The 18961-nt window shown below is 45.3% G+C and overlaps 1 protein-coding gene across 1 annotated transcript; it reads left to right on the top strand.

Annotated features, from left to right (window-relative positions):
- Positions 1 to 131: 131 nt before the first annotated feature.
- DCK (deoxycytidine kinase) lies at positions 132 to 6071 on the top strand (the record flags this gene model as incomplete). The annotated part of the gene is made up of 7 exons (XM_082282372.1): positions 132 to 201; positions 1054 to 1172; positions 1731 to 1924; positions 2611 to 2758; positions 3706 to 3821; positions 4275 to 4374; positions 6045 to 6071. The coding sequence occupies 7 exons, from the start codon at positions 132 to 134 to the stop codon at positions 6069 to 6071; spliced, it is 774 nt and encodes a 257-aa protein (XP_082138498.1).
- Between the last annotated feature and the right edge of the window lie 12890 nt (positions 6072 to 18961).

The following is an 18961-nucleotide window of genomic DNA, read 5'->3' as shown; positions in this document are numbered from 1 at the left end:
CCCGCCGCTGTCGCGCGCCAAATTTGAAGGCTGCGCGCGCGGGGCTGGGCTCGCGCCCCCTCAGGCGAGGCTCGCGCGCCCCCCTCCCCCCCCCCGCCCCCTCAGGCGCCCTCGCGCCCCCTCAGGCCGCTATGGCCACCCCGCCCAAGCGCAGCAGGCCCGACGGCCGCCTCAAGAAGGTCGCCGTGGAGGGCAACATCGGTGAGTCGGCGCCTCTCACCTACGCGGGGGAAGGGACGGGGAAGGAAGGGGAGAATTGGCGAGGGCTGGAGGGAGAGGCGGCTCCCGCGGCGCTCGGTGCTTTCGGCCGTGTCTCGGGGAGGCACAGCTCCGCAGACTGCACTGCCTGCCTGCCTTTCTCCTTCCTTTCTTCTTTTCTTTCCTTCCCTTCTTCCTTAGCTTCTCCCTTCCTTCCCCTTCATCTCCTCTTTTCCCCCTTTTCTCCATCTACCCCTCTCATCCCCCTCCATCCTCCCTCCCCGCCCTGTCCTTGTATGAGGGCTCTTCCCATCACGGCAGAGCGGGGCGACAGGGGTGCTTCCACAAGATTTTCCTGGCCGTTTCCCCCGGTGAAAGGCTTTTAGTCAGGTCTGGAGGCACAAACAAGCCAATTCATAATGTCAGAGACTTTACCTTGACGCCGTAAAAATGATGAGATTTGAGAGGGCAAAAAAGAAAAGCTTTCTATTACAGTTTTTAACTGATTCACCTGTTTGGTGTTGAAGTCCTGCTTAAGGTTTTTCCCTTTTCTTTCCTGATTGTGGTGTAAAACACCCGGAATCACGGAATCTCCCGACTTGGGAGGGATCCACGAGGATCTCTGGATCCCACTCCTGCACAGCACACCGCAAAATATCACCAGGTGACTGGGAGCATTGTCAAACCTGCTTAAATTCAGATAAAGAAAAACCCTGTTGCTCCATTAATTGATGTGGAACATGACGGGTGTGGGAGACTGACTTAGGGGGATGGAAGGCAGAGTTGAACACTAGTTAAATAACACCACTGTGGGTGGTTTCTCACTGACGTGGTTCCTGAATGCTTTTCCTACAGCTGCAGGGAAATCCACCTTTGTGAATATTCTGAAACAAGCCAATGAGGAGTGGGAAGTGGTTCCTGAACCTGTAGCTAGATGGTGCAATGTCCAGCAAAGCTCTGGAGACGACTGTGAGGTAAAAGAGAAAAAAAAAGTCCAGTCTTCCTCTAATTTCAGAATACCAGTGTATCCAACAGACTGGGTGTTTTTCAGGCTCTGTGTGATAGGAACACTTTTGCTGATTGCTCTCACAATGTCTGAGTTCATCCTTTCCAGTTTGTTGGGTTATTATGGAGTACATGTTATTCATCATTGGATGTAATTTCTAAAAGTGGTAAAGAATTACAAGAGTTACTTGTAGCCACTGTGAACTAACCAGGTGAGCACGGACGCTTGTTCCTGTGCCATGGAAAGCGTGCACTGAAACGTCTAAGGAAGTTGAGAACTGCTGCTAACTTGGTTTTAGTGGTGGGGTTTTTTCCCAGCTGCCTGTAATTCCCTTGGCAGTCCAGCTGCTACTTCCTGTGCAAGTGGCTTTTGGGGGACTGAAGATGTTTTCTAGACCTGGCAAAAAGCACGATGTATTTTGGTTCACTCAGTGTAAAATGTAACGGGGACGTGTTGCTGCTGACTTCTCCTCAGCTGCATTTTTTGGGAGTTAGAGAGTGCTCTGTTTTTTTTCCTATGACTCCAGGAGCTGACCACATCACAGAAGAGTGGTGGGAATGTGCTGCGGATGATGTATGAGAAGCCGGAGAGGTGGGCTTTCACCTTCCAGACGTACGCGTGCCTCAGCAGGATCCGGGCTCAGCTCAACTCCCTGGATGGCAAACTCCGGGATGCGCAGAATCCTGCGGTCTTCTTTGAGCGCTCCGTCTACAGTGACAGGTGTGTGGGGCTGGAGTCCTCAAGGTGCAGATGAAAGTTCTGCCAAGTCAAATCACAGAATCCCAGAACAGCTGGGGTTGGAGGGGAGCTCTGGAGATCACCCAGTCCAAGTCCCCAGCCAAGGCAGGGTCACCCAGAGAGGGTGACGCAGGAATGCATCCAGGTGGGTTTGGAATGTCTCCAGAGAGGGAGACTCCATGACCTCCCTGGGCAGCTGTTCCAGCACTCTGCCACCCTCATGGAAAGAAGCTCTTCCTCATGTTCAGGTGGGACTTCTTGTGTTTTAGTTTATGACCAACAAAAAAAATGCAAAAATAAATGCCTCATCCTGTGTTTCTGGATTCAAAAGGTGAGACTTGACAACTGAATCCCACCCTGTAATCCTTAGGTGTTGGAATATATTGCAAATAATAATGTGTTTTAATTTATTGTAAATAAATGACCCAGTATACGAGCCAGTTGTGTCCTGTGGGTTATTCCTGCATACCTGAGCTGCAAATGTTGGTGGTCTTCATGCACACAGCTCCAGGAGGAGAATATTGGCTGTGTTTAGTTTCACTCCAAGAGTTTTTCAGAGATGCTGCAGTGTTACTACTCAGCTTCTTCTCTAGTTGCTGTACTTAAGGCAAACCAAGTGATTCCTGTGTCCAAGAGAATTTTTGTTTCCATCACTTTAATGTCCACAGATACATCTTTGCTGCTAATTTATACGAGTCTGATTGCATGAACGAGACCGAGTGGAGAATTTACCAGGACTGGCATGACTGGATGAATAAACAGTTTGGCTCGAGGCTGGCGCTGGATGGGATCATTTACCTCCGAGCCACCCCTGAGGTGAGGCGTACGAATGCGACCGCACAGAGAACAAGTCTGTGTTCTGGGCCTTGCCCCTCATGGTTAGGGTTCAGCTCAGGCTGCCCTGTTCCCCTGAAGGCTGCAATACTTAAGCTGTGACTAAGTCTGGAAGTACTTAAAAAAAAAAAAGTTCTTGCAAATGTGGACTGCGTGTATTAAAGTCAACCGTGATGGTAATGATTTGCTAATTTTATAAATGGAATGCATGAGAACAGTAAACCAGAAAATACTGCTGGAATAAAGCAAGCAACTCCAGGAAAGTACAGAATAGCTCTAGAGTAGCTGTTACATAGGGAATATGTACAGGGAATACATACAGCTGTACAGGGCATAGATACAACAGTTTACAGCAATGTTAGAGCTGATGTGGGCGTGGTCTGTGAAGCCCCTACACCTGCGGCGATGGGGCTAAGCCGCCCCGTATGCGAGGCCTTATGGCCGTGCTTTGATCTTGGGCCAGCTAATATTTGGTTAAAATGAGAGAACAGAATAATATCTCTTTTGAGTATGAAACTTGCTTGAACAAGAGAAAAACGAGAATTTAAAAGAGTTCTAATGAACTTACAGATCACTTCTGTATTTCCTTGCTTCCAGCTTCTATGTCCTCAGTTTTGTTATGGTTGTAAAAAACTGTGGACTGTAACATGCTGGAGTAACTCTGAGGGCTTTTTGTTTTTCTACTGAAGAAAAGCACATATATTTTGATTACAAAGTGCAACACTTAAGCGATTTTGGCATGTTGTTGAGGCTTTAGGTGTGCTCAGGACGGGAACAAATGATTTAAACATTGTAAAACAGTTCCTAAGAGACAGAAACATATAGTGAGATTTTGAAATGCTCGTCTGTAACGTCAAATGGATACTTCTGTGCTCTTGGCATGCAATACACCAATTTATTTATTTTTATTTAATATCTTTTGCCTTTAGAAATGCTTGAATAGGATTTACTTGCGTGGAAGAGATGAAGAACAAGAAATCCCCATTGAATATCTGGAGAAGCTTCACTACAAACATGAAAGTTGGCTCCAGCACAGGACACTGCGGTAGGGTTTGTCGAATGGTTCCTTGAGGATGGATAAGTCTTTGTGAGGATGTTCCACAGTGCTTTTTCCACCAGTGAAATTTCAGCTTTTCTTATGATATGTAAATCTAAACTGCAGGCCCATTTCTATCAGTGTTTCCTTAGTAGTAGTGTCTTTTTAGCATGTTCATTATTGCTTGGACATGCAGCCTGCAGAGCTCTGAGCAGCAGAGGCTTCAGCTGAACTCTCTTTAATACGGTCTTCCGTTATTCAGTTAGGTGCTGGGGGAGCAGAGTGTCCAGGAATGACTGATGTATCCCAGGAGCCACGCTGTAAATTCATCATTCCTGGCTCTAATTTATAGATGCAGTTTTTTCTGTGGGATTCTTAACAATGAAAATGCTGACAAGGATTTGAATGCTCTCTGCTTTACTTCCAGCTACTAATATTTGCTTTGTTCCTCTCCCAATACAGAACAGACTTTGACTATCTACAGGAAATTCCAATTTTAACGCTCGATGTTAACGAAGACTTCAAAGGCAAAAAGGACAGATATGATCACATGATCGAAAAGGTAAAATTTCAGAAGCAGAACTAACTGATGATTCAGGTTGCTGTAGAAATACACTTCACTGTCTAATCATCCTTCTAAAATATGTAAATCACAGAGTTCCATTCAGTTAATGAACAGTTTTATAGCCTACTGCAACACATATTTTAAAGCTAGGCCAAACCTTTACCATTTAACTGCTCAGGTGTTCAGTACTTGAATCCCAATGGGATTCAAGTGAGGACAGCTTCTCTTTGATCTGAGTAGCTGCAATGACTTACAGACCTCAGCAATGGCTTGCACATGTTTTTCCATTCTTCAGAAATAAACTGTTCCCTCACAAGAAAAGCAGCTTTGTCCTTTGATCTCCATTGATCCACCCAAGAGTGGAAGTGTTTGCCTGATTAAAACCAGTCTTCCTGCTCGAGCTTGTTAATCGATGGAGTGACCGGACATGGCAGCTGTGGAAGGGAGCGTGCTTCCCGTCTGCACAAGATGACATAAGGCCAGGCTTGGGGAACTTAGTATGGGTGTTGGAGGAGTTTACTCCGGGGTAACTGTCAGGTTATCTGGGAACAGCCTATGCCCTGTGTTGGCCCTATTTTTTGGCATTTCCTAAATGGAGCCAGGGAAGAGGTACACTTGATGAGGCTGGGTGCATTGGGCTTTGTGGGGACCCAGACCACGTGTCCTTCCTTCTCACCTCTGTTGTGATGCTCATCTTGAAACTGTGCCTGGTGTGTAAATCTTGACAGGGTTCTCCACGTAGGATTACTGGTGCTACTCTCTGAAGTGGAGGGTGGCTTTCTCGTGGTGCCTTTCAAGTTGGTCTTGGCACAGTTACATGTTCCCCTCTCTACAGGAAGGGATTTGACCTCTTCTTTTTTCCCCCGCCTCCTTGAGCCCTGACCTGGGAAGGGAAGGGTCACAGCTGGAGAGTGTGATCCAAGATATGTTTCCATTTCACATCAAGAATTTGGACAAAACGTTTACAGATGGGCTCTGTGTAGGAGACTCTTTGCCAAAAGAAGAGCACCATGTCCTCCAGTAAATGGTCAGCTCCTTTCCATGGAGTAGCCTGGCTTGAGTGGACAGAGGAAAATGGTCCCAGTTCAGGCTGTTCCTAGGATGTTCCTGAGTTCCTAGGGATGTTCCTGAAACTTAAAGGCAGGAGTTGTGAGCCTAGCATTGATCTCCAGTACTGGATTTTCACCGAGCACTGTGGTTTTGGTAGGTATTGCTTTATTATTTCTTTGTCAGCCTCAGATTCCAAGGGACGTCCTGATTAGATGCACTGGGTTGTTCACTGGCATTAAATCTGGCTGCTGTTCAGGCAGTGGGCGTGACTCAGTGGTTTCTAAATGACAGCTCTTTTGAGGTGGCCATTTTCCTCCTCCTGCTTGGGTGACACCTGCTTGTAATGCAGTTCCTTTGTGACAGAGGGCTGTAGTTCAGGAGCACAGGAGGGGTGAGCATCATTCCATCGTGTCTCTCCCTGCATCTGCTCAATTACAGGTACCATGTCTGGAAACTTTATTGATGGACAGGTAACGGCACGGCTGAGCCAGAGCTTCTTTTTCCCTGTTTCTTTAGGTTGTAGTAAAGCATAAAGCAGAGGAGAGGTAAATATGGTTGCTGTCTATTTCTGTTGATAAACACTTAGTGTGATTGACAATATTTGTTTCTTTTTGCAGGTCAAGGAATTTTTGACCATGTTATAATCCTCTTTGAAGCGCAGACAGAGTCAAACCATTCCAAACTTCTGTGCGATCAAAGTCCCAAGTGCAGCTTCTTCCTTCTTTTATAGGAGGCCTCTGGAGAGGCACGACTCAGTCCTGGTGATTTGGTTGTGAGGAACAAATAAACTTTGTGAATAGGGAAATTATTAAATAAATCGGTACATCTGTTCAGTGTTAAGTAACATGCACAAATTCTGAAGAGACAAGGATTCTGAGCATTCCCAAATGCTGTGCCAGTTTTTGACCAGACCAATGAGTTCTAGAGTATTTTATAGATGTTTTTAATTTATTTTGTGCCCAACTGCTATTTAATTTTCAAGAAGGTAGCAGGTTTTTAGATCTCTTCAGTGTTTTTTTAGTTGCGTGGATTTGTAATGGATGTTTTGTTGTTCCCAGGAAGTAAAAGGTTAAAACCATTTTTGCTGCTGAGGGAATTTTAATATAACCTGGAATTTTATATTTTAAGGTACACAAAAATGTTGTCTGATGCTTTTGGTGGAAGTTCTTTGTAGAATACACTGAATTAAATCCAAATGTGACTGAAATTGTGTATATAGCAAATGAATTTTTAATATGTGTTTCTATTATGCACTGCAAACTAGGATATTCGAGGCTTTTTGTTATCTAGCATGTTTGGGGTTTTTTTACCAATTTTTTTTTTTAGCTTTTCCGAAAACAGTGCTGTTTTTGTTGCTGGTCAGTCCTCTTCTGGAGAGGAGTACGTTTGCTTGCTAGGCACTGCACTGAGCAGAAGGGCATTTTGCAAACGGCCTCCATCTGTAAATGACATGTTGCTAAACCATCCCATAATCGCATTAGGGATGTGAGAGGTGGCTGCCTGCCTTTGTTGCAGCTGCTCCGTGTGTTCACTGGGCCTTCTGGGTGCTTATCCCAGATCCTGCACTCTTGGAAGTAGGTTTTTCTGTCTCACCTGCTTGGACTAAGAAGGGGAGACCTGTGTGGAGTAGCTGCTGCCTGAGCCTCTTGGTCCAGGTGCAGAAAAAACTTCTCAGGCTACCCATCTCAGGTGCTGGGTTTTATGAGCTGCTTTGTTCTGCTTTAAACACTTCTGAGTGCACAGTTGGCTTTTGAATTTTATTGTAAAGCTTTTCATTGTCTACCGTGGTGCTTCTACTACCTGCTTGTTGGAGATGGGATTTCTTGCTTTATGGCTGGAATTGTGCTGGCATTCTCTAACCATTGGCTGAAAAATAAAATCAGTTGGAAAGACTTTTTAGTGCTTAATAGTGTTGGCTTCTTGTCTCATAAAAGAAGTAATATTGTGGATTGCTCGTGCGTAATACTGGTACAATGGATGACTTGAAGGTTATGGATTCTAGGTGTGTTTGATGTAAAAAAGTTCTCTAGGACTTCTGAGAAACTGTGACTGACTTCAGATTTTTTTCATGTGTGGGAAATGAACTTAGGCTATAGAGACACACAGCATTACATCAAGTGCATCGTGTGTGTGACTCAGTGCTCAGCACAAGAGCGTTGTATAATATTTATGTTGTAGTGGAAAGTAGCAGTAGTCTGGCAGAAAATCTTGTGCAGGACTTGAAGGTTGCACAGTAAAAGGAAAGATTTTAAGATCTTTGCTCCAGAAAGGAAGTGAGGTGGAATGGATGAAGATTCAGTTCAGATTTACTTGAAACACATAGTACAAGCTTTTAAAGCATTCTTGGCAAGAGTCTGAACAGTAACAACTTATTTTGACTAACGGTGCAATTATTTCTACAGTTTCAGCTGTCAAAATTGTGGATTTAATCACAGGAATTGGAATGACAGTGCTCGTTGCAAGGAAGTAAACATGTCTGAGTTCTAATAAAGGCTTCTTTTGAAACCCATCACAGAGAGCACACAGAAATTCTGTGGCAGGTTATCTGCAGCCTGTTCCAGAAAGCTTTACAAAATCTCTGCCTGCCAAGTTTGGGTTGGAAGGAGCAAAGTCATGACCAATTATAAGAATGTTTTTAATTGCTGTGGAGAAAAAAAACAATACCAAACCCCAAACACACACCCCACTGGCCCCCAAGCTTCTGGGGGATCTGAAAGTGGCTGGCCTGGGAGCACACAAAGCTGCAGTTACTTGTATGTAGGACACAAACAGCAGCAGAGATGGCTTGAGACTGGTCTGCCTGTGTCTCGGCTTAAGCCTCAGCTCCAACAGTATCTCAGCCTTCCGAATCTGTCAGTATTTCCTTTGCTTAAATCTATTCTCAGGCTACCACAAACCAGGATTGTTGTGTTGGCTTTTGCCTTTTAGAGATGGGAAAAGTTTCTGAACTGGTGTCCGCTGTTTGGTGAGGATCGTTTTTCAGCCTTTGAGTGTTGTGTCCCTTTCTCTTCCCTTGGGTGAGAGATACTCTGATGGAATTGCCTAGGAATGTTTGCTTGTTTTAATCAGGAGTCATGATTGGGAAACAAAATTGAGATGCTGTTTTTTTCCCAGTTAGAAAGCAGATAAAGTACTGATTAGTAGTGTTTTAATTGTGATGCACGTACCTGTGTGAGCAATGGTCTTAATATTGCCTCATTTTATTCTCAGTCCTTGTGGCTGTTTTCTGTATAGTGGATTTTAAGTTCTCTTCTAAGTTAATCTCTTTTAAGTTCGCCTTCTCATCTCTGGATGCTTCTTAGAACAGCAACCAATTTTGTAGGTAGAATCTAATTTTCTATAGTTCTGTGCCAGTTACTTACTTGTACTGTTTTCTATTTATTTAAGCAGACTTCGTAATAATGGAATTGTATATAAAATATGATAAGTATTGAATTGATTCTGTTCTTTTTCTAGTTATTAGATACCCAGGAATCTCTTTGTGAAATAAAAATGACCCAGGAGAAACTGACCGTGAGCTGTTAAGCATAGACCAGAGAAGTCTGTATGCATGTAGCAATAATTAGGTGTAACTTAGGACAAAATGGTGTGCAAGTGCTCTTGCCAAGAGATTTCAGCATAACCAAGTGTATGGGCTCCCAGGTGGGTTTTCCCAGCTCCTGTTTAGACTCTGCGTGACTGTGAGTAAATAAATCGCTCTTAGCCTCACTCTTTTCATCTTTAAAATATTGATATCTCCCCATGCCTTCAGGAGCCTGGGAGGATGCATTAGTTAATATTGATGTGCTGTTTTGTAGGTCTGAAGTGTGCTGTTAAATAATGGAAGAGGGGAGGTAGCCCTGGTTTTAGGTTTTGCTCTGGGATGTTTTGATGCCACTGGCCCAGGTTCATGGCCAATGGAAGTTATTTATTTGTTTCAAAATGTATTAAAAGCCATCTGTGCAACGTCAGCTGTGATAGTTCACCCAAAAAAATGAAAGCTGTAACCATTTGTGAAGAAAGGAAACCTAGGAGAAGTTTGGTCTTGAAATACAAACTGATGGCAAAACTGTGCTGCAGTCCCTGTAGCGTAGCGGTAATGGGGAGAAATCCATGCAGCAATCTGCCACAGGATGTCATTGTGTCTCACTCCCTGGGCTGGCTGCAAGAGGAGCACTGGGGCTTTAACAGTGAGTGGCTGTGCAAAAGGTAAAGAAGGAAGAGGTCACTTCCTCGCTCGGCCAGAGCATAAATACGGAATGAGATAAATCTTGCTCTCCGGGAGGAGGGAGGGTAATAGAGCAAACCCTGCTGGATTAAGTGAATGACTAGAAAAGGCTGAGCTAATGGCAGGGGTTTGGTCACCAGAAGGTCTTCCGTGCAGCCACCAGCTGTTTATGTGCTGTGAGTGAATATTAGCACATGGATAACACTAATCCCACTGTGACTAAGCCATGGCAGCCTTCAGGGCTGAGCTCTTGGCCTGGACACAGCCCTGAGCAGTGCTGATGCTGGCAGCCTGCTGCGAAGTAAAATGCTTGGCAGTTCTACTAACTGAGGCTATGCACAGTGCTTAATGTGCCAAATGAACCCGAACTGGGGATGGATCTCCAAAACGCTGATTGAAACCCAGTCGTGACAAGGAGTGTGGATTCCATACTGGGAATAAGCAGTGCAGGGGTTTATTTTACCTTAGGTGGCTATAATGTAATGCTCAGAGTCCAAACTGGAGGCTGTTGTGTGCAGGTGACTTTTGTTCTTGGGTCCGAGTTTCAGTCTGTGGGTATAGAGAATATGAGAGCTGTGTAATTAACACTATGGTGCATGCTAAATGAGAGTGCAGGATATTGCTAATTTCTTGGATTTGTGCTGACTGCTCTTCCCAACGTCCTGGGCAGGCTGGACATTCCATATGTGTTCTCCAGGATGTCAAGGTTGTCCAGCTTGCACCATAGATGTTTGCTGGCTCATAGTACTGCCTGGCTTGGAAAAAGGCTGTTGGTTTCTGAGAGTTATTTACAAAAATGTTGCCACTGCAGCTCTTCCAGAGGACATCCTGTGCTTTCTCCTGTCCCGTATTTTGTGCTTTTCTCTCCAATTTCCTTCTAAGTCGTTGTTACTTGTCTTTTAATAACTGCTATAAACATGATCTCATACAAGCTGTAACAGACAAGTTAAAGCCAGTATTTCACTCGGACACAGCCTTCTTGAGGATGTGGCTTCTGCCCTGCTCCACTTGGCTGTCTTAGGTTTTCTAGTCCTCTTCTCTGCGAGGTTCTGCTGAGTTAGCCCATCTGATTGCCGGGGCTTTTCCTAACTCCTGGTTTCAGCATCAGCTACAGATGTATGCTGACTGCGTGCTCTTTTCTCATCATTCCCTTCAGATTTGCCTCTGCTGGTTTGTTGAAACCATAGCTGTTGCTCTCTGCTGAGCTTCCACTGCACCTTTGGTGTTGTCTTCGCTGCTGCTCATGGCCTTTACCCCGAGCCCTCAGCCCAGCACAGTGGCCTCAGGTCATTGACTGGCTTGTTGGTCAGTCACCTGTGTCCTGTCTGTGCTGCGCCTCGTGAGGAGAACACCTGCAGTCACAAACAGCAGGACTTGACTTTTTAGGTATCCTTCCTGATCTGCAGTGCTGCTGCTTTCCTGAGGGTTTCCTGCAATGGTCCAGCATAGTCGTGTCGGTATTCCAGGTGTGCTTGTCCTTGCCAAAGGTTCTTTGCTGTTTCTGCTATGTTGTTGTCTAGAGAGTGTGCTTATGTCAACTGACTGAAGAGCTTGTTCCAGTGGGGATTTTGGTGCAGCTTGTGCTGCTTTAACCAGTCTGGTTTCTGACTGGGAGACTTGTGACACAAGAATGTAGCTCTGGTTTGTGGAACTGAGCAGTCTGAGGTATTGAAGAGTAAACTGAGATTCCTTGAGGCTGGGAGCCGTCAGGCACTCCATTGTCAGCATTCCTCATGCTTTTGTGCGTGCACTTAGACACAGGTTTTTATGGCTAATGAGTGCCCCTGCGATTCTCAGACCTTTAGCTGTGAAGAACAGATTCATCTCACAGTTTCAGCTCTTTCCTGCTGAGCTTTACTCTTCCCCTTTGGCATAACCACGGCTTGTGCACAGGACTAGCCTTTTCCTGGAAGGACAGTGTGACACTGCTTGTTCTCCTGCTGGTGTTCAGCATTTTAGGATAGGTGGGACTGAGCTTTGGAGATGCTATGGCATGGTACACTCTAGAAAGGAATTCTTACTGTGTTTGCCAAGTGTCATGGCTGTATTGTATGCTTTAACTCCTGTGATACACATTTGCTGTTATTTAGGTATGTAAATAATGGCTTTTCTTGAGATCTGCTAATGACTTAGACTTAGCCTATGCCTGCAGTGGAACTGGTGGAATTTGTCCATGCCGGAGATGAGTCACTAGCTCTTCCTGTCTGAAAATTTCCTTTTGTCCCAAGGTTGCTCACCCATGATACACTCAAAGTGATAATGCATCTTCATTTTATGTTTTATTGACGGTCTGCACTTGCCCGTTGCCCTCAGATGAGGGCACCTCCAGCATCCAGTTGCACTGTTGGCTTTAAAGACTGCTGTTAGCATTGCTTCTGGGATCGCCGGTACAATCCAGCTGGAATCATATTGGCAGGAGGTCAGAAAGCATTGCTGGAAATGTAGCAATTGTGTTTGCTTGTTGTGGAGCACAGGCTGAAGATCTCTGGATCTTTCAAAGCCCTTCTGTGGAACCCACCTTTTAGCCACTTTTGTCTGGAATTTTCTGTCTCTGCATTTGTTGTGCTGCCTTCGAGGGTTTTTTGTTTTTCTCTTCTACTCTGCTTGTCTCTGCTGCTGGAATATAACCCAGTTCTCCTTCCTGGTCTGTCACACTGCTGCACATGGACCGAACCTTTGCATTTCATTTCCCTACACCGGCATGTATGTTGGATGCGGATACCTGCACTGTGCTTCATTGCACCTTCTCAGCTCTGAGCCTGGGTATTTGGGCTAAAGTACTGGCTGTTCCCATTCTGATCCTTGTCTCGGGTAGCTGAGTTGCTTCAGGTCTTGGAAAACATTTCTGTAGGGGATTAGATCCGTCCTACGACGTTTCCTGCTGGCTGGAATAGGATGTCCCTTGAATGATCTTTTCTTTCACTAGGAAGTACTTAAAGTCTTGAAATTCAATGTAGACACTAGAATTCTCGGCCTCTTAATGTAAGTACTGATTTCCACTTCTGCTCCTTGGTTTCAGGATGTTTTGTTCGTGGATTTTTGTTTGTTTTTTGGCAGTGCAACACTCAAAACCTTTCAGTGCTGTCTCTGATCTGGTTAAAAAATTACAGTATGTAGTTTGGTTTAAGTTTTCGTTATTGCTGTGGGTTTATTTTTAAGGCTGTGGGCTGTTTGTAAAAATGTAGTTTAATCTGAAATAGTGCCCAAACTGCCAGCAATTGCAAGTCCTTGGTTCCAGTGGTGACTGCCTGACAGTGTGAGGTCTTGGACATGTTGCTGTTCTGAGCATGAGTCATCGGTAGCACCTGTGCTGCCGACAGCAAAGTGTGCCTTGAGGTTTGGTCTGTGTTTTTAACCTTTTAACTGCTGTAGAAGTGTTTGGGGAGGATGGCAGAAGCTAGAGGGAGGTTGTCAGTTGCTGTTCTTTAAGAAGGAGAGGTTGAGATGGATGTTAAGGGAAATGGATTTCTCAATGAGACACAATTTGGATGAGGAGATGCTCATATGGTAGAGCTGATTCTCTTCTGATATGGCTCATACAGTTTTATTCATCTGGCAGGATATGAGAGAGCATGAGATGCCTTGGACGGAATCTTTGGCTTATGTTCATTATTGAGGCTTCATTTCCAAAATAGCTCCACAGGAATCAAACCAAGAAACAGATCATAGAGATGGAGGAACTTGCAGTCCTTACAGGAAACAGTAATCTGGGGTGAGACTGAGGTATTTGCAGGCTGGCTTTGAAGTAGGCTCTTGCTAAATAGAATCCCTGAAGACCTCTGTCATGCACAGTCCACCAGGACTCTTGGGAAAGAAGGCTGGGGCGGCTTGCACACACCAGCTGGGGCTAGCAGGGCCGTGCTCCAGCAGGGTCACAAACACTGGTTCTGCTGCAGCAGCACTGTGTGGTGGGGACATTTCCTGTCATCCAACAGCAGCATTTTGTCAGTGCTTTTGCTCTGCACAGTGATGAGAGGAGACTCCCATCCACAGGATGGGTTTTTTGGTCCTTCAGTGGTCAGAATGAGGGTTCTCAGCTTTTTTTAGAGGCCCGGGTTAACTGGCAAATTTGAAACTTGTGGGTTAGCAGTTCTTAGTGTTGCTCTAGACCACTTCTACAGGAGTGAGATGATTTTATGGAACCAGTTTTCGCTTCCTGAGAGCTTTCTCTGTTAGCTTTTGGAAATCCTATGGCCCTTGAAGTTAGCTTGGATGGAATTCTTGCTTTGAGCTGCAGTGTCTCTCTCATTGGAATGACCGAGTGAGGGGTGGGAACAGGCAGTGACCTGAATAAAGCAGAATACATCACATAACATGCTGAGGAAATGAGGTGAGCAGTGACTAGACCAAGCAGGTTTGTAGACATTAGAAATACATCGATGGATGGAATTTTACTTCCAGGTTTGGAAGTACAATGCTGAAAGGTCTGCTCGGCAGTGAGGGGTTTTTGTTGTTTCTAAAGAAGGGAAGGATAAAAATTGACCTGTTTTTCTGTAGCTGACAACTGTACCAAGAGGTGGGAAGTGTCGCCTAAAGACATGTCTGAAGAGCTATTGCAGTGTATGGAGTTTCTCTCCTGTATCTGATGGAGGGGAAGAGGGACAGAGAGTGGGGGTTAGGAATGTTCTATGCTGCTAGCCTGTTACCTTGAGCGACTGCCAAAGCTTCAGCACTCAGAGAGCAGGTGGGTGCTGAGTTCCTGCCTTGCCAGTGACACAGCAAAACCTCTGTGCTGGCTCCTGCGTGCTGGACTTGTGAGGGAGCAACAGTGGGAGAACAAAGGCAAGGGTAAGCCCCTCAAGGGATTCTAATATTGTTGCTTTTCTCTCTAGAAGGTCTGTATGTCCCGGCCGTTTCCCAAGGGAGGTGTTTGGTGTTTTGCTCTTCATAGATGGTGGCTGATGGGGTTGAGGAGACTTACTGTGAGCCTACTGATTTCAGTCATGCTCTGCCATATCAGTTCCATGTTTAGACCCAGGGCAGAGCTGCCACTCGAGGGCTGTGTGTGTAGGAAAAAGCATTTGCGAGGGGCTGGCTGCTCCAGTGGTGGTTGTCGGGTCACGCGTTCACATCCCCAGAGAGCTGGTGAATAAGAGCTGCTTTGAAGGGGATCTACTGATATTTTTTTGTCTGCCAAATAAACAGGTTAATGACTAAATAAGGCCATTACAAACTTGGCAGCCTCTTTTGTCTTGTGTCTTCTGCTGGCACAGTTGCTTTGGTTAAAAAGCTCTTTCTGTCAGTGCAGGTTTTGCCTGGGAAAGCTGGAATAATTTCTTGCAGCAAGAGTTAGTTTTCACCAGGAAAGGCTGTGCTCGCCCTACAAGCCCTTTGCTGGCGTCAGGCAAGGTAGAGGTGTACTGAGCTCATGGTGCAGGCTTGCCCTCAGAGTGAAGGTCTGGGCACAGCTGTTTATTTGAGCTGGCACTTAGCTAAGCACATGTTGTAAGAGAATGAAGGTTTGTTGTTTTCTTTTCCCCCTGGCACGTAGCATATTGTCAAAGAGGAACCCAACAAGTTAGCCTGGGCTTTTTATGTTTGTTTTCTTGATAGCATCTCCCAGTCAGGAAAACAAGCTGAGAAAGGACTTGGGAGAGAGCCTTCAGTCCCAAATCTGCTGATGGTGTTTTTGAGGCTCTCATCTCCGTTTCATGCCTTAAATGTGGTGGGGTGAGAGGGAAAGTGATCTGTAATCCAGCTAAACACACCTGACTCCAAACCTGGGTTTGTTTGCTTGAGATTAAGATATGCAGATGAGCTCTCTGTCAATGTTTAATGAAAGGGGTTAGGGTGGTGGTTTCCTCTGACACTCGTAAATTCGAAATACTTGTATTTTGCTTTGGATACGAGTTGTGTCGTTTTTCCTCTTCCTCTTTCTCTTCTTGGTATCTGAATTCTGCTGGCTTAGAGCACAACTGTATTCAGTTTTTACAAGTCACTAATGGGACATGGAGAAAGGAGATGCTTAAGGTACCATTGAGCTTCTCAAAAAGAGCATGCATCTAAACTTTTTTTCTGTGAGAAAGTTGATTTTCCCCCACAAGCAGGTTCTGCTCTGACAGTAGGGGACATCATGAGATGTAGGATTGGGCAGACTTTTACTGCTTTGGAAAAAAAAAATAGATTAGGAATGTAAAAACAGTATTGCTGAGATACTAAGATGAAAAATATACTGCAAATATAAATAATGTGGAGAAAAGCAACCTCTGTGAAGTACGTGTTGCTGTAGAATTTAGAGATCCATTTCACCCTGGAGTTCTTTGCTTCTCTGCTGTCAGTAAGGAATTGGGCATGTTGTTTAGATGTTACCTAAGAAAAGGAAAAGGATATTTATGACTTGAAATGAACGCATTTGGTTGTAATTCATGTAGAGCAGGGAGTCTTTCTAGAGGCTGATGAAAATCCCCACCCCAGCCCCATTGCTGATTTCTTCACTTGTCCTAGCTGCTGTTACAAATTGCTTATCTCAGCAGCGTGCTCCTTGCCCCTGGCTGCCTGTTGCACAACCTCATCTCCAGGGATTTGCAGCAAGGTTCTGATTCAATTGGGTATCGGTGTTCATCTATTTGTTTTTTTTAAAGCTGAATGTGTGATACATATCTATTGAGTGGCTGAAAGAAGTTCGGAGGCTGTAGAGAGTCATTAAAAGATTATTGAAGAACTTAAAAGTAGCTTTGCTGAACTGTGGATTTCTTTTGATAGAACAGGCCCCATCAAAACAGTCTCTGGTAGAGTTTGGGGCTGATCACAGACTGGCTCGAGTGAATGAGCTTTCCACATGCTCGTAGCACAGAATTTATTATTTATCCACAAGTGTATTTGCAAGGAATTTTAAAATTTCCTTGTCTATTTTCACAACAAAGGCAGCCTGCACCCTTTGTCATCTTCTTCTGCGACTCCATCCTCCGGAATCACGGAGTCAAGGAATGGTTTAAGTTGGAAGGGACCTTAAAGATCATCTTCTTTGAGCCCCTGCCCTGGGTAGGGACAACTTCCACTGTCCCAGATTGTTCCAAGCCTTGTCCAGCCTGGCTATGGACACTTCCAGGGATGGGGCAGCCACAGTTTCTTCAGGCAACTTGTGCCAGGGCCTCACCAGTCCCACAGGGAAGATATTCCTTCTCGATATGTATTCTAAACCTGCCCTCTGTCAGTATGTTCCTTATTTTCCATGACTTGGTGGCTTTGCTTGACATGTTCATGGAGTTTGGCCTTCTGGGATTGAAGGGACTCTATCTAAATAGTGATGGTGTGATGGTCCCAAGTGTGGACTCTGCCAAGAGACTTACTGAACCCTTCCTCACAACAGATTTTTCTACCTTGTATTTATAGGTTAAATGGTGTAACTGGGACTTGGGTAACTTCCCAGTAACTCCACCAGCTGTTTGGGTACCAGCTAGAAAGGAGCACGATGGGCTTCCTTCTTCCACGAGAGTCTCACCAAGTTTACTGTGTCATTTGAGGTTTGTTGGGCAGATGGTGTTTTTGCATGACTTACTATTGGTTTATTTTCCATAATGATTTGGGAAAGCTAATTATTTTTTCCTCCCAGTCCAGGAATGGTTGCTCATTCTTTCCTCTCACTGAGGCACTGGTTGGAAATGGGCAAAGATTTCACAACTTTTTGAAGCCAACTGTGTTCCTTCCCTGCTGAGAGCCCTCCAGCACTCTCCTTATCTGCCTTAGAAGGAAAATGCAGCCTGTGTTGACATGCTTCATTTCATTTCTCCCTCTGACTCCACATAACCTGGCACAGTCCAGGATCATTCTTGACTCTTACTAGAGGATTGTGGGTGATTGGGCTTAATCCCATGTCCCACTGTCATCAGGAGATGTCACCTCACTCTCCTGGCACCTCTCTCTGCAAACTGTCACTCTGTTTTCTCAGTGATGCTTGCATTTGCAAAGGAGCGGGGCTTCTAAATTCTTGACAGATTTTGCCACATCCTGCATAGGCTTTAGAAGCAGCTTCTAGGTCTAGTAGTGTCTGGGAAAAAAAGTGCCTGCAGCATCTAGCCAGAGTCTGTAGTCACAGTGATTCCAAACATGGAGTATTGCTCTGTAACCACACAGAGCACAGTTACTGCTCAGCAATTATCACAGCTCATTATAGTTTTGGTTTTTGCTGTTTCATGGTTGTCTTTCCTGTAATCTCTTAGCACCCGGGATCTGGCTTTTGGCTTATCTTCTCTAGAAAGATTCTCTGAGGGTTTTCTGTCTAACGGCCTGGCCACCTCCTGCCCACCCCAGATGGCTGAGGGACAGCGGCTGTCAGAGTGCACATGTAAGGCCAGTTTTACTGTATACATATGGAAGGGAGGTCATTACAGTACCCAGTGTAGAGGCAAAAGCCTGGCTCTAAACCCAGGCGATTGCTAATGCTTGAAAATCATTCCCATACTGATCCTTCTGAGAGTTGGCCGTGGTGCTCAGCTTTAGGATCTCCCAGACTTGCCCACAAGTTAAACAGTTTTGAGTGTGTGTTTGCGTGTTGTGGGGCAGCTTGCTTATTCCCATTGGCTACTGCAGCCTTTGGGCTTGTCTTTGACTTCTTCCTTTCTCCTGTGAGTGTGGTTTAGAAATGGACTGGCTAATCTGATGCTTTAATGATGGCCAAAATAGCCTTAGCCTCAGTGGTCAAACCACCTGATTTTATCCAACTTCTGGAGAGTCATTCCTCCCTTTTCCACTTGTTAGCAAACTGAGGTGTTTGCTGGATAAGCAAGGATAGACAGGAGCAGAAGCTGAAAGCTTGTGACACAATAATGAACTAAGTGCCTTCTTCAAGTCCCACAGTTGCTTGCCTTGGCTACAGAGAGAAAAAAACCCCTTGTTGCTCTGTGGTGACAAGCTGCTCTGGTGTCCTGGTGGGAATGCACCTGCAGCAGAGCCCCAGGGCCTGCACAGCTAATTGAGATGTTGGAAGCTGAAGCCTGGTCCAGCCTGGCCCAGCCCCGCTGCTGACTGTTTCACCTGGCAACTAACAGTCCTCTTCTTGTTGCAGTTTGGCCCTGGCCTTTTCAGAGGCATCTGGGCACAAGACAAATCATCTCTTTTATTTGTCCTAGGCACCCCTGCAGCTCCTGGTATGGCTGGCAGTATCTGAGACTCTCCCAATCCTCCATCGTGCATTGCTGTGAAGCTGAAAAGGGACTTGCTCCAGAAGCACAAGGAAGGAACAGAAATGCATCACAGGTAAGGGGAGAGTCCGTGGCTACAGCTGTCATGGTTTCTTTCTGACTGATCCACACCCAGTGTACGCTTCAGCAGGACACGTGACTTCGTATTTTAGTTGGCCGCTTCTAGCTTATGGTTATATGATGGGAA

The sequence above is a fragment of the Coloeus monedula genome (assembly GCF_965178545.1).
Source record: "Coloeus monedula genome assembly, chromosome: 5".
Classification (NCBI taxonomy): domain Eukaryota; kingdom Metazoa; phylum Chordata; class Aves; order Passeriformes; family Corvidae; genus Coloeus; species Coloeus monedula.
Note: the sequence above shows the minus strand (reverse complement) of the source record. Positions and strands in the feature narration are given on the sequence as shown.